Consider the following 15,113-nt stretch of genomic DNA (forward strand, 5'->3'; position numbering starts at 1 on the left):
AAAAATATTTATTTCAACTTACATAATTAAAGGCACCCGTGCACAGTTAACTTACTTTGAATGCATCAAAATGTACTGTTCTCCCCACCATTGTTTACTAAACTCGCACATAATCATGCATATATATAAATGTAATAATAAGACTCCTTCACATCAGTCAGAGTAAAATTCTGTATTCCGTACCTCTCAATACTAAGGAAAATAACTTGGTCTTGCATTAAGTTTAGATCTTAGGGGAACTTTTGAATCAAAGAAGAGTGAATTTTTGAGCACCTCCTGGGAAGTGTTCTCTTCAGATCAAGACCTCAGCATCTTAAGTGCCATTGCTGATTTCAGCTTTGAAACAGGCCAAAATAATTTATTTGAATTGTACCTAGAAATGTATTGGAATAATTAAAGCTACTATTTTGGCACAGCAATTTTAGTCAATTTTAGGGTCCAGGGGAACAATGATAATTTTAGGAAAGCTTACTAAATAATTTTTCACTTTTACAAGGTAATGTTTGTTAATTAATAGTGTTAGGATGACAGTATTTGGAGCATTGGATTTGCAGCTGAATACAAGGCTAGTATAATCTGTGGCCTAGCAAAGCTGCTAACCACAATGCAGAAGGGTATGTTAAAAGAAACATCGCAAGATGCTTAGGCAAGCATTTTCCTAACAATGTAAAAGTGTTGTAAGATATACAGCTCATTGTGTAAAAAGAACAGGATGCAGACCACCGGCTATCGTTAGAGATAAAACAGAAGCAAGACCTTGGAGATGGTGAAGAAATCAGGAAGAAGCCTCAAGTGACTGAAAGAAGCCGGGGTTGGGGTCTTAAGTCTGCGCTCATAGCAAAAAGATATGTAAATAAGTGAAATGCATAGGTAATTCCATGCTAACAAAGTAAACAGTAAACAGAGGCTGAGCTTAAGATAGGAGGGAATATGGGTGGAACAAAGAAGGGCCAAAGGTGGAGTAAATGTTAATGAGCATGAACCAAGGTATATAAATATGGAAAGAACTGATCGTGTTCTTTCTTTTGTGGCAGCTCCCTGGTTTGTTGGAGCTTTGCCCGAAGCTGTCTTCATTTTGAATAAAGCTGTTGAAGAGCAATGTGTGCAGGTGATGCGTGATGGCATCGATCTGTTGTCTCCCTAGTCGTTGGGTGTCGCAGAGAGTCGGGGTCTAACAAATAACAATGTCTCTGTTAACACCATGATCACTGTGTCTCTAAAATCTTTGACTACTTGACAATTTTAGCAGCTAATGTGCTTGCAACTTAAATTTACTTGATTCTGAAGTACAGACTAAGGATGACAGTCTTGCTACATACCTGTCATCACAGAAGATGTTTTTGCAGAAGAAAATGTTCCCTCATCAATGCTAATGAGCACTGATAGGTTTCTCTTCTCTAGGTAGCAACCGGTGATACTTGAAGGCAGTCGTTTAAATAACACAAAAATTCAACTTATTCAAAAGTGCATTAATGAAGCTGAGGTTTAGGTTGTAGCCGTGTTGGTCTAAGGACATAGGCAGACAAGGTTCCTTGGGTGAATTTGATATCTTTTTTGATATCTTTTATTAGACCAACCCGAATAGTTGGAGAATAGTTATTAAGCAAGCTTTCGGGTTCGAAGGGTATTTGAACCCGAAAGCTTGCTTAATAACTATTCTCCAACTATTTAGGTTGGTCTAATAAAAGATATCAAATTCACCCAAGGAACCTTGTCTGCTCTTAATGAAGCTGATGAATTTGTTTTGCCAATGTGTTGGTTTCAAAAATAGGAAGCACCTCAAACAGTGTGAGATCAAAATGTTCGGCTTGAATGAGATCCAGTGCTTGGTGGATGGTTGGCAAAGTGGGAATCACCAAAAATATGTTCCAATTATTCTAACTGCTTCCATGATGTGCTTTCTTGGCAGACCATACATGCTGCTGTAAGATTTATTTTATTTTACGTTTACTCTGATTAATCAAATTATTTGGGGATTTACACACTCTGATTTCTGTTTTATCATGAATAGGAAGAGCCAAGATTATTCCTGGAATGAAATGCTTCTGTTGCTGGAACCAGTCTTCCATCTTTACATAATCATTTCCTCTCACCTTCTCACAATGACCAAATGCTCAACTGCTGAACTACAACTTTTTATTCATTTTCTTTTTCAAAAAATTGTGCATTAGTTCCCAGTATAGTTGGCATGGAAATGGACATCGTCAGACCAGTTATTCTGCCTAGAGATTACCACCAGCACAAGTTACATTGTAAGCCTTTTCCCCTGTAGGTATGTAGGCATTAGATGTATATGCTCCTCTCCTTGCCTGGAGGTTCTGACAAAACTAAGTTTTGTGGGAACGACAGGCTGTAAAGGCCTGGTTTATGCACTAGTAAGTCTGTTAACATTTACAAATACATTTCTATGTATACTTCCAGGTAAGTTGACAACATGGCTCATGCAAGTGTCATGAAGAACTGAAAAAGGGTACTTTGAGCCTTTATTCTCAGACTTGATCACAGCTGCAATATTTTAATTAATAAAAGCAATCATTTTTGCCAGAGGGAATCTTATGTTTTTCAGCAGTTTCTGTCACAGCCTAATTCACTCTTGAAGTTTGGCATTTCTAAACACACACAAGTAAACTAATTTACTCCGTATCAGGATAGTATTTGTAAATGCAAGTGAAAAACTCTGCACCAGCACACTTGTAGACACTGAACCATGAAGGTGCTTCAGTGTGGGGCCTGCCTACTGGCTAGCCCTGTGCTTTAGTATCCTCATGCCCCACCCAGCCCCTCTCTAGCACATTGATCTGGAGAGAACAGCCCCGGGCTGGCAGGCTGATCTCCCAGGCTGCTCCAACATGGCTCAATGTGCTGCACTCCTGGGTACATGGTCAAATGGCAATAAACCCTGGAGTTTATTGTTCCCGGGTGCGCAGCTGGGAGCAATAAGCTTCGGAGTTTATTGCTTTGCATTAATTGCATGTAAATATGCACCCACAGTTTATCAGAGGATATTTAACTAGGAGAAGAGAGTTTGTAACTCACTGCCTACCTTTCTTCTTCACAGGGAAAACATGGTACCATTATGATGTTCACAATGAGGTGACCTTCAGAATTCTTTCATGGGGGTGTTTGTTCTTTTGGGGGAAGGGGCGGGGAGGGTGGCATTCCCTGCAAGACTAAGTTACCAAACAACCTTTCATTTCTTCAGGTCATTTAGATAATGTTCAGTATGCTTTGGTAAGTTCATTTTTCTCATTTGTCAAGGTATGATGCCAATGAGTTTCAAGAGTCCTGCAAAATAGCTTTTCATATTAAGTCATCTAGGATGTGATGTCAACTATTAATGGCAAAAAAAACCCTCAGGAAACTGATAAATTTCTGTTTTATAAAGCGTGTAAAGCTTACTCACTGTATTTTTGTACTTCAGCCCTTTCCTACTGTAGCTTCAACTGCTCGCAGCTCTTGTTTATGCAAAGCTCTTTTAAGAGGCATCTCACAGCTTGCCTTTCTCTAGGAATCCCCAGGAACATTATATAATACATAAAACAGCCTGTCACTACCTCTGTAAAATATCCTATTTAGATACTTTTGACTTAGCTTACTGTCAAATACAAATGCTACCATATGCTGAAGATATTTAAAAAAAAATGTTCATCAAAGAAAGAGGAAAGAAAATTCCAAATTAGGTGCCTATGTCCATTACACAAAAACAAAAACAAAAGAAACCCTCACCTAGCCTTAGGTCCCTCATATTTCTGGGAAAAAAGCGATTCAAAGAAAAAACTGAGCTCCTATACATGTCCAGACCTGCTTCCATGATGGCTGAGCCAACCATAGGTCCTTACATCTCTTCAAAGGTCATTTAGCACTCTCAAACTAAGTATCCTTATGCGTAAGTTCCTGATAGGTCCTAGGTTATTGTGCCTGACCAGGGCATTGCTACTGCAGACTGACAGCACTGAGTTTTTAGTTCTTCAAGCCTTGGTTCACTCACACAGGAGTACAGCCAGTCATGCTAATATCAGTCCTTATCTTTTAGATACTTTTCTAGTGCTTAGAGCAGTGATTCTCAACCAGGGTGTGCCTTAAGATCCTGCAGTGCCATACACCATTAGCAGGTAGGTGTCTAAACATGATTCATAAAATAAATCCAAGTATTTCAAACAGGAATTCATAGTTCTAAATAGGTTCTGCCCTGTGGTTTTTCTTAGTTCTTTGCAAAAGAAGAATTGCTTTATTACTTTTCTGTAGTAAAAATAAAAATGAAAAGTAAGAGTTGGCATTTTCTGAGAGGTACCTTGAGTTAGACAAGGTTGAGAACCACTGCCTTAGAGCAGTTGCCCAGGACATGTGAGATCTGGGGTTCTGGGCCACAGCCTAGAAGATCCTGCACCCCTGCTGTTGAAGCTGTGATATACTGGGCAATCAACAAAGGAAGATGTGTGGGGCTAAAGGAGAGTAAACAAGAGGGTGGATCTTCGTAGTCCAGTGATAATGTGCTCCCCTGCAAAGGGGGTGTCCTGGATTCTGCTTTAGGAGCTAAGAGCTAGCATTTTTCCAAAGTGTACCTTGAAGGGTGGCTTGAGTCAGTTTGAGAACCACTGCTGTAGGCTGTTGGTCAGAACATGCTACTGGGAGATGGCAGCAAATGTGTCTGAATTGCCTTTGGGCTGAGATGGCTGGCCCTAGCAGCCTTACCTGGGGTCTTGGGGGCCTTGGGAAGTTGCATCCATGGCACTCCTGCAGCTGAGAGCCTGGCCAGCAACTGGAGCATAACTCCGGCCAGCCAGGCTCTGGTTTTGAGTGGTGTTCACTGCCACCACATTCACTGCCTGGCTTTATTCGGTGTGAGTTTTCTTGACCCTGAGATCTCTTAGGGTCAAAAAAATGGCCCATGCTGGAAGGTAGCAGTGTGGGCAAAACCTGCATGTTGTGGTGTGTGGTGCTGCAGACAGGCCTGTGGCACCACATACTGCACATTTGTGCTCGTCTGGATGTGGCCTTGAGTTCGGGTGTGAGTTAGGTGGAGACTGAGGCACTTCTGGGCAGATTGGCACAGCAGGGAACCCCGGGGCTAAGGCACAGAAGGAGAACACACTACCTGGCTGGTGACTTGCATTTGTGGACTTTACACTCGCTCAATCACTATCCTAGGTGGCAGCTGAGCAGGAATCTGGATTTAAAAATTGAATGTGGAAGTTAGGACTTAGATACTAGCATCTTTCTCTAGAGTTAGCCTGATGTGCTGTATTGCTGCATCCCAAACAACACAAACTATTAAAAATTGTCACTCATTGCGATTCTTAGGTGGTCCACAATTTTTCAGTGGCAATGTATCCAAATACTGTGAAGCAGCATATAACATAACACAACTCTGGCGCTGTGAAACAAACTGGAAAAGCACAGCAGAGAACCCCTTAGTGAAGCTATGTTTACCATATCCTCCTGTTTCCATAAAGGAATTGTCCTTCCCATCAGTATCATCTGCCCAGATTTAATTTGTCATTTCACTCCTATGCTTGTCCAAACCTCAGTTAGACACTGAGGAAGAACAGTTTTAGGGTTTGATGAAATGAAGACAAGGATGAATATCTTCATTAGTGGTGATCAGTCTAGCAGCCTTCCATCTATGTTGAACAAGAAAAGTGACAAATCACATCCTTTAAGAACAGAAAAAACTAAGGACCATGCTGTACTCTTAGAGAGGGAGATCTGCTGCAGAGAATACCATGGTCAGTGCAATTCACAGCTGCTGATAAGTCTGGAAAAAATCAGTCTCTTCCACTGCCTGTTGTTAGAAGTATACAAAACAGTCAAAACTGCCTTTTTGTTATACTTAATTGACTGAGAAGAATCAAGAATATTACACACTTTTCCTAAAGATCTAAAGAATCTTCACCCTCAAATCAGCATCTTGCTTTTGGTCCAATAGGGCATTCCCATGATTATGTAGGCCAAAATAACACACAAGTTATGTAGTATCTTTTTTATTTCCCAGGCAGCTTGTCAAATACGAAGTGGCTGCAGCAAGCTGTTTTCTGATAGATATGCTTTCCTTAGTCAAATGTTAACTGCAATTAGGTACTGATACAGTCAGAAGCACTGGTTTTGCTTTGTTAAAACCATACTTCTTTTCACAACTAAATTAACCTGCATGCTCTAGTTCGTTATTGCTAGGATTTTGCGTAGTGTCTCTCTCAACACTTGATCTAATGTCATTCATTATGAATGTGCCAATGATTCTCTTTTATTATATTATCTATCACCCTGGCCTATGTGTAAATGGCAAAAAAGTAGCTGGCAGTTTTATTATTTTTTCCATTTCTATTTGGCAAAAAATAGAAGTGTTTGGCTAACTGAAAATCATGTTTTAAATAATTCATTTCTTATTTTTAAATGATTCTGCAATGAATACTATCTAAACTGTGGCCTGAGCAGTTTTTTCCCCTTCACGTGCAATTAGCACAAAGCTGAAATAAGTTCGCTATAGTGAGCACTATTTTTTTATTGCAAACCAAAAAAGGTAGTTTTTCACAGGAAGATTGACGCAAGGAGAACAGTTGCAAGAAAGCTAGTCTTTACCCATCAGTTCTATAAATACAAGTATATGTTTGCATAGAGAGGAGTGGTTTTTGCAAGTGTGTATGTGCATATTTTTTGTGCAGGTGCTTTGGGATATGTCCCTACCCTGTTGGTAGAATTGTATGTCTGTTAGCCAGCTGATAGAAGTAGCTATACATTACACATTTATCATGCATTACTTACTTTCTGGCAGCTTTCAATGAATTCATCTATGGTAACTACTCCATCCTTATTCTTGTCCATTTTCTGTCCAGGAAGAATAAGAACAGGTGCTTAAGTCTTATTTAAAGCTTGCTGAAAACCAGTCTCTTATTTTTTTATGATTTATTTCAGGTATACTGCAGTTCAGTGATCAATTAAGGCAGGCGCCATTGTATAAGAGAGTATATAAACGTGTCATAAATGATAGGGTCTGCTGTAGTGAGTTTGAGACATAACAGAATGGATCAGATAGACAAGTCAATTGGGACAGACACAGAGAAAAGGAGACAACAAGTATAAAAGGATGTGCTAATTGTTAGCTAATCGGAATGTAAAACTTTCATAAGATTTTTGTTTTTGTAGTTGTATGTTATTTTATCCTACCTGGAAAAATGTTTCCACATGTTGTCTAGGTGCATCCTCTTTGACAACAGGATAAGTACATTTTCCCATCATATCATATATAGCTTTCATAATATCAAGCATTTCCTGAAGAGAAAAACACATTTTAATGTAAGGCAGGATAAAATGAAGATGGTGTTTTAGAACCAGGGTAGCAAAGGTTTTTAGCACAATTTGGGACAGCCTGGGCATGTTTACATGTGCATTTGCTGCGCAGTAAGCGGTTTTTAGACTGGTGTCTACACATGCAAGAGTTACAGTGTAGTAATGCTGTGCATGTGCCGACTTGGGAGTAAAGTTACTCCCAAGTCAGTCCACACAAACAGGGTTACTGCACAGTAAGGTGTCTACATGTGCCTTACTGTGCAGTAAATTTACTCCCAAGTCAGCATAAGTCACTCCGCAGCATAGTTACTCCGCAGTATGGGCACGCACATGTAGATGTGCGCCTGTACTGCGCGGTAACGGTGCACATGCAGATGTGTCCACTGGGATGCTGTCAACACATCAACAAGTTAAAGAACGTAACGCATGCTGGCAGCATTGACGTTCTAAATTACTAACTGTGGCTTTTTCCGGTCATGTAATAGAAATGAAAAGAGAAAATTCTAACTAAATATGGTTTGATATATCTGAATTTAAATGCTTTAAGACATCTAACGTATTAGATGTGGAAGGAAGGCTCCTGAGATATACAAAATATAAATGGGAAAAAGGTAGGTGACAGTGTGTGCATCTATATGTGTCCCTGACTACACAGCTGTTACTGCACAGTCATTTAGTACCACTGTTACTTGCACAGCCCCAGTGGTGCACAGGTCATTTCCGATCATACTACAATGAGCAGCAGCAACGAACAATGAGCAGTTTGTGCCTGCCAGTGCTATGTCACTATAGCAATGAGCTACATCTCCATGTAGACACACCCAGGGTAAATCTTATCACCATAACCTGTGCCTGAATTTCTTCTTTTTCACCATGGGAATATAACTGGAACACACACACAAACAAGTATCCATGAAAATTACACACACACGTGCATATACCAATCCACCTTTTGTGAAGTACTTTGTGACTTGAATGAAAAAGGGTATGTGTAATTATAAATGTGTAATTTAGTGCCAATATGATAAGAAAGATAATTTGTACAAACCCACACTGTAATCATCTTAAGGTGTGTTGCTGAAAGATCTTTGCTTCACTAACATTTATAGTGTCTTTCAAAGATACATGTATAGACTCCACTTCATGTTTGAGTAGTCCCATGTGTGAAGTTAAGCACATGTGGAAATCCTTGCAGAATAAATGCCTTAAGAACTAATAACATTTTAATACATTATGTGCCAACTACAAATTCTCAGGGACAGACTTTACAAATATGCAGATGTTCACTTGCATTTCTGTGGACAAATATTTTATGTACTCTAGTAACCATGAATGCAAATACATGGACACACATGTATTCAACCACGTTTCTGCTTTAAGAATTTTGGTTGTGCCTTTTATAACTTGCACGTAAACTTCTGGGTTGTTCTCCTCTATCCTTTTAAAGAACGTTTCCATTAAATGCAGTTGTTTTTAAAATTCTTGATCTGATAAGAAAAAAATATTTGCTATGAATCTCATCATTTTTACCAAGAGTTTCACAAAGGCAGGTTCCTATAAGTAACACATACATGCATGCAGTGGTTTCAATTAATGAATCTAAAAAGGAATTCTTACCTCCTTGGTTATATAGCCATCTTTATTTATGTCATATAAATTAAAGGCCCAGTTGAGCTTTTCTTGTACTGTGCCTCTGAGTAAAATAGAGAGACCCCTAATAAAATCCTAAAAAGAAACAAAAAGTTTAGGTTTGTTTGAGGCTGAGCCATTTCTTACAAATACCCAGGAATTAGCATGGTAGATTCTTCAATATCATGTCTGTTAGACCCCAACTCCATGGAGCGCCCAATGACTAGGGAGATAATGATCCAGTTGCTCCTGGATCCTGTTACTCATTAGCCACAGCAAGCAGGGAGCAAATGCTACCTGCACACATTGCTCGCAACAGCTTTATTTAGTGTGGAGACAGATTTGGACAAGGGTCCCTCACAGACACACAGCCCATGAACTAGGGGACCTGCACTGAACAATAGTTTTTTCCCACATTTATACATCTTGGTTTAAGTTCATTAACATTTACTCCACCTTCATCCCTCCTTCTGTTCCACCCATTTCTCCTCCCATCTCAAGCTCTGCCTCTGTTTACTGTTTGCTTCATTAGCATGAAATTGCCTATGCCTTTCATTTATTTACATGTCCTTTTGCTATGAGCGCATGTCTAAGACCTTCACTCTTTTTCTTCGGTCAATGGGCAGACTTTGACCAAAACCGGGAAGCTTCTGGAGGCTTCTTCACCAATCACCATTCAACCTTTTGCATATGTTCATCTTGGATTCTGTTACCAGTTACGTGTTGTTTTTCACATTCCAGTCTGTTTTTCTGTCTCATGTTGTACCATCTTCCACATTCCTAAAACGTCACCTCATTCACAGCCCACAGACTCACACAGATTTACTTGCTGCTTTTTTTCAGAAAAATTGTTAACACAGTTAAAATAGTTACTTAGCATAAGGAAATAGCTGTTTTAGATATCATTCTGCCTTGTCAGCAGCTCCTGCTAGGCCACAGGTAATAGCCTTCATTCAGCTACAAATCCAGTGCTCCCCAAAAATCCACACAGTGTTACCCTAACAATGTCAGACTAGAAGGACAGACTCTTTCATTTTAGATTTTTTAAAACAATTTTTGAAATACAGATTGGTTGTTAATTTTTAAAAATAGGTCTTTTATGCATGCATCTAATTCATGAGTAAACTGAAAAAAGTACAATAAAACAAATCACAGTCTCCTACTAATGGGTTTGTGCACTGTAGGTTATGACTTAATCCTATGAGGTGCTGCATACCAGCAGCAACTATTGAAATCAATATGAGGGGGAAAGGACATCATTATGCAGAGGTTGAGAAGCAGGCTTTTGTACCTCTTAAATTCTCTATTTAGGGCCTAAATGAGATGCGAAACTATTCCAGACCTCTATACATGAATTAATTTTACCCACATGAGAATAACAGGGAAGGCAATATTGTCAGTGCTTATATAACATTAGTGATTTTGCTCATCATTACTGGCTGCTCTACAATTTGGGAGTAAATAAAAAGGTGCCATTCCTAGAAAACTTCATTTGAGAAAGTTAGCTTCTTTTTACTTTTTTTCCTTTCTTCTACTACATGAGATGCATACATTATTTTAAATGGGTGTAGGTTGTAGCCATGTTGGTTTAAGGAGATAGGCAGATGAGGTTCTTTGGGTAAATCAGATATCTGTCATTAGACCAACTCAAATTTATAAAAGATATCAGATTTACCCAAAGAACCTTGTCTGCTTATTTTAAATGACAAATACTGTAGAAGGATTCTACAGAAGTATATCTGAAGCTAGTCATTTTATATGTGGTTGTAGCTAACTGACGAATTCAAATACAATTAGCTTTAAAGAATGGAATTAGTTAGGCTACATTCAGTCCCAGAAGGCCAGAGATTCTTAAAATTAATTCAGCTCTGTAACATCAGTGATAAAACCAGATTTGTGCTTTATAAATGATACTCATTTAGACAAGATAAATTTTCATTTACACTTAATAGAGAAAAAAATCAACTACATCAGTCAAACACAAATTTACTTGCCTCATTATATTTCTTCTGTAATTTTCTTGTATAATTTTATGTCTAAGTTTTTTTTTTTAAAACAGTGGCTTTATGTTTCCTAGCCCCTTTTCTTTTCTAGTTGATCCTGAAGTACCTTGGTGGTATCTCAGAGAACTAAGTTTTATGAGTTGAGGTAATATATTTTATTGGACCAACTTGTATGGTTGGGACACCTGTCAGAATCTTTCAGGCATCAAGTGCCCTTCATCAATCCAAGCTAAGTTAGAATAATTACTTTACCTTAAACCTAATTTGACCACTTGAAAGGGAAGTGGCAATTATCATCTGTGAAGCAAAGAATTTAGCAGTAGGAGGGGTGAGAGGAAAGTTAAAATAAGCCATAAAACCAGTGACTCTGTTAGTACCTATTTGTTGATGTCTGGAAAAAATATGAATATCTGTTATTGAGCCCAACTTCAGGATCTTCTGCAGGAAGCGTTGATGGTACTTCTCCAGCATCTTGAGGTGTCTTCACATCTTAGATCCATACAATAAGGTGGGATCATGACTGCTTGATAAACCATGAGCTGGGTTTTGAATCTTATTTCACAATCATCAAGCACCCTCAGGCATCTGAAGGCTGCACATTTGAGGTGATGTTGGATTTCTTTATCAATGCCAGTCTTCCCCAAGAGATGGCTTCTGAGGTATGGGAAATACTCAAATCTTCTCCAGAGTCTCACCATGAATTATCAGACCTGGAGACTGCTCATCAAGAGCTTATTGATGGAGGACCATCAGGTACATCATGTTCATATAGGCATATGAAGGATCTCTGGCTTGTGTTGTTTTTGTTGTGAGATTCATTGATTGAGGCTGGGGAAGCAGAGATGTGTGGGCAGGTTTTACACTCGTTATCTGACAAATTCTGGTTTCATGTGTTTGTTGGTCAGCACAAAGTTTGACAACGGTAGGGAGCCATTTGAAAGGGGGAGACTGGGAAAAAATTATTTCAGGGTGTATTCTTCAAGTACGTGTTACGGTTGTTTAATGATCTTTTTCATATATTTCAGTGTGGGATGGTCTGTTGAATCAGGGGTTTGCAGTAAGCGGCAGTTTTCTGTATGCCTTTTGGTAGCTTCTATATTGTTTATTGAAGTGGTTCATTCATAGAATCGGTCCGTTTCTCTGGCAGAATGCCCTTGTTGGATAAATACAGTTTTCAGACATGTGATTGCCACATCACCAATATTCTCCTCAAAGCAAATGTGATGGAACCTGGGAGATGGACTACAAATCATAGCTTTTTTCCATGTTTCGGATTACTGATTTTGTGGACTTAAGTGTGGTAGTCATTGGGTGGTTTATGTATGGTTATTTGAAGGATGCTGTTTTTATGTGCCGTTCTTTATATTGATGGTGTTTAGAAATTAGCTATTGCTGTGAGAGTATTTCAGAGAGAATTTGATGGAACGGTGAGTAGTTATTTAGCCTGTTATTGAAGATGCCATTTATATATCACAGATGCAGCATTGGTTTGCTTGTATTTTTTTTTTTTTAATTTTTCTTCAAAGTGTCTCAGGGTGAGGTAGAATTTTAGGGGTGGAAGTGACTCTTTGTGCCCATAGCTATGCCCATTGGAGGAAACGTTGCTCATTAAAGGTAAAATTGTTGTAGGTGAGGATGAAGTGGATGAATTTAGCAATATGTTTGGGTTGGATACCAGTGTGGTCATGCTTAATAACTAAAAGCCTGGCTGACATTTTTCCTAGCTATTCAAGTTGGCCTAATAAAAGCTATTATCTCACTTCACATCTCTTACTTCCCCTCATATCCTTGGGCCATCATGATTACAACACATTGTGATATCGATCTTTTTCATAGGAAGAAGCCTTGAGATAATCAGCAGTGTGTCAACAGGTTGTTGTAAGATGTATAAGTCAATGTGATGTGTTGTTGCCAGGCTTGTCTGTTTTAAGAGGCCTAGGCCAAAGTTGCAGAAGTGTAGCTAAAGCGGAAGGCCTCAGAAGCTTATGCCTGAGTGACCGTAGCATGAGCCTTTGAAGATGTAGCAACTAGCTTGTCAGCAAAATAAAGAAAGCCCTCCTTATATTTAACTAGACAGTCAAACAGAGCACAAGGATAAGGAAAAACCATACATCAAATAATCTAAATATAACATTTTCTTAAAATATTAGAAGCAGTAATTCATGTAGCCAAATGCATTGAATGCTATTTTGTTATAATAAATGCATTTTTGTTAGAATGCTTAGGTAAGCGGTGAAAACAAAGCAACCTTGTCGGATAAACTAAGGTGCAGAAGTAACAAACCAGTGTCAAACAGCATTCCACAATGGGAAGGGGAAGGACAAATCCCAACTAATTGACACCTTCCAGGGTCCACAAGAAATTTAGTTTAAATGGGTTCTAAATGTTTCAGTGAGACAAATACATTTAAATGAAACTAATCAGAGATCATTCATTAGAATATTAGAAACAGCCAGCTATAAATATGGGACATAGATTAGAGGGAAATTTGGACCTTTACTTTTGGACTTCTAAATTTGGACTTCTCTGGGGCTTAGCAAACCAACTCAAGTCCCCAGGGGAAAAAAGAAGCCTGGCTAGCAGACCTGTTTCTTCCCTGAATCCAAAGCTACATAAGCATTGTCTTTATTGATCAAAATACATCTTTGCTATAGCATATCCTAATAAAGATTTTGAGTTGTGACTGGACTGGTTTCACAGTTCAGTCAATTTCCTCCTACCCACAGTTACGGTTTAGTGTAACAGATCTCACATTTGAATGTGAATCTTTGCCACAGTAGCAAGGAAACACAGAAAGTCTTAGGGTAGTAAAAAGCCAATTAGCTGTTGGACCGAAATCATTTTATACCAGCACTGGTAAGGTTAACGTATTTACTCAAAAAAACCTACCTGGGAAAATGTGTGTTTTGTTTGGTTTGGTTTTGTGAAAGACAAAGATGGCCTGTGTCAGGAGTTAGGACAGCAAGCTAAATTGCCTCCAGCTGGTCCTGGTTACTTGAATGGGCCTGTCTGCCAGTGGCCTATCTGCTTCCAGTTGGCCCCAGTTGCCTGAGTGGGTGCACCTATCTGCTTACAAGTATAAGCTCTTTCAGTGCCTAGTAAGCTGTTTAGTAGGGCAGATGTTTCTCTTGTCTAGTCCTGAATGGTTCTTTCCTTGGTTCAGCTTGTTGAATCTTACTTTCCTGTTCTCTGGGTACCACTTGTTGGCTTCCTGGCTTCTCCTGGAAGGACATGAAAAGGTGAGTCCCTTTCTCACAAAAGGACTTTTTTGCCCAATAGCTTAGTGGTATGGTATTCAGCTGTGGGGAGACCAGGGTCCATGTCCACATTTCAAATCAGGCAGAGCAGAAATTTGAAGATAGGGCTTCCATGGGAGTGCCCTGGTTATATTGTGACAGACAGACTCTCTAGGTCCCTTGAATTTAGACTTCCTGGTGCCAGCCTCTAGACCCCTTTCCTCCAGACTGATTTGCAGACTTTTGGCTTTCAGTTCAGTTCAATAATCATTCATTTTCTGGTCCCATAGCTGCCTGCTATAGTCTTCCTAGCTCGTGACATTGTCTAACATGCTGCTCTGTTTCTTTTTCCCCCCTGAAATTTTTTCAGAGTTCTTTAATAGTTTTATTTAACTACTACAAATTGCCTGTCAAGAATGACAGCGGGGGGGGGGGAGGGGGAGGAAGGTTGAGAATGGGGTGGGGAAGCTTACTAACCCTAACTGTAACCCCCCCCACACACACACCACCGCCGCTGCCTCCCAGGAGTGTGGGGGGGAAGGAAAGCTTGCCACGCCAAGCCCTTCATCTCCCTCCACCACCACCCCATGCCACCGCCGCCTCCAAGGAGCAGGGTCAGGGGAGGAGGGCAGCAGCGTTGGCCTCACCACCCTGCTCTGTCTTCTCCATTCTCACTGTCATGGTGGCACACTACCAGCGCTGCTGACCTCTCCCTTCCCCCCACCCCCGGCCCTGCTTCCTGGAGGTGGCACTCCACCACCCTGCCACCGCCTCTTGTCCGTAATGCTCTTGGAGCACTCTGGTTGTTTCAGTAACCAATCAGAGTGCCTCAAGAGTGTTACGGACAGACAGACAAAGTGCTCTATTATATTAGATAATATCCTGGGTATAACTGTAAACTGTTTCAAGCTGGAGGTAAACTGCATCCAGGTAGAGGGCCTGGTTACAATATGATGGGGCT

The 15,113-nt window shown here is 39.8% G+C and overlaps 1 protein-coding gene across 2 annotated transcripts in view; it reads right to left on the reverse strand.

Annotated features, from left to right (window-relative positions):
* Positions 1 to 15,113, reverse strand: part of KCNIP4 (potassium voltage-gated channel interacting protein 4) — a 215,220-nt gene that overhangs the window by 1,693 nt on the left and 198,414 nt on the right. For both annotated transcript variants that reach the window (XM_019480158.2, XM_019480168.2), the window contains exons 5-7: positions 8,902 to 9,009; positions 7,162 to 7,266; positions 6,760 to 6,822 (exon numbers count right to left, since the gene is read on the reverse strand). In XM_019480158.2, coding sequence (XP_019335703.1) covers positions 6,760 to 6,822; positions 7,162 to 7,266; positions 8,902 to 9,009 — 276 coding nt within the window. The remainder of the gene's footprint in view (positions 1 to 6,759; positions 6,823 to 7,161; positions 7,267 to 8,901; positions 9,010 to 15,113) is intronic.

Source organism: Alligator mississippiensis, chromosome 2 (assembly GCF_030867095.1).
Source record: "Alligator mississippiensis isolate rAllMis1 chromosome 2, rAllMis1, whole genome shotgun sequence".
Classification (NCBI taxonomy): Eukaryota; Metazoa; Chordata; order Crocodylia; family Alligatoridae; genus Alligator; species Alligator mississippiensis.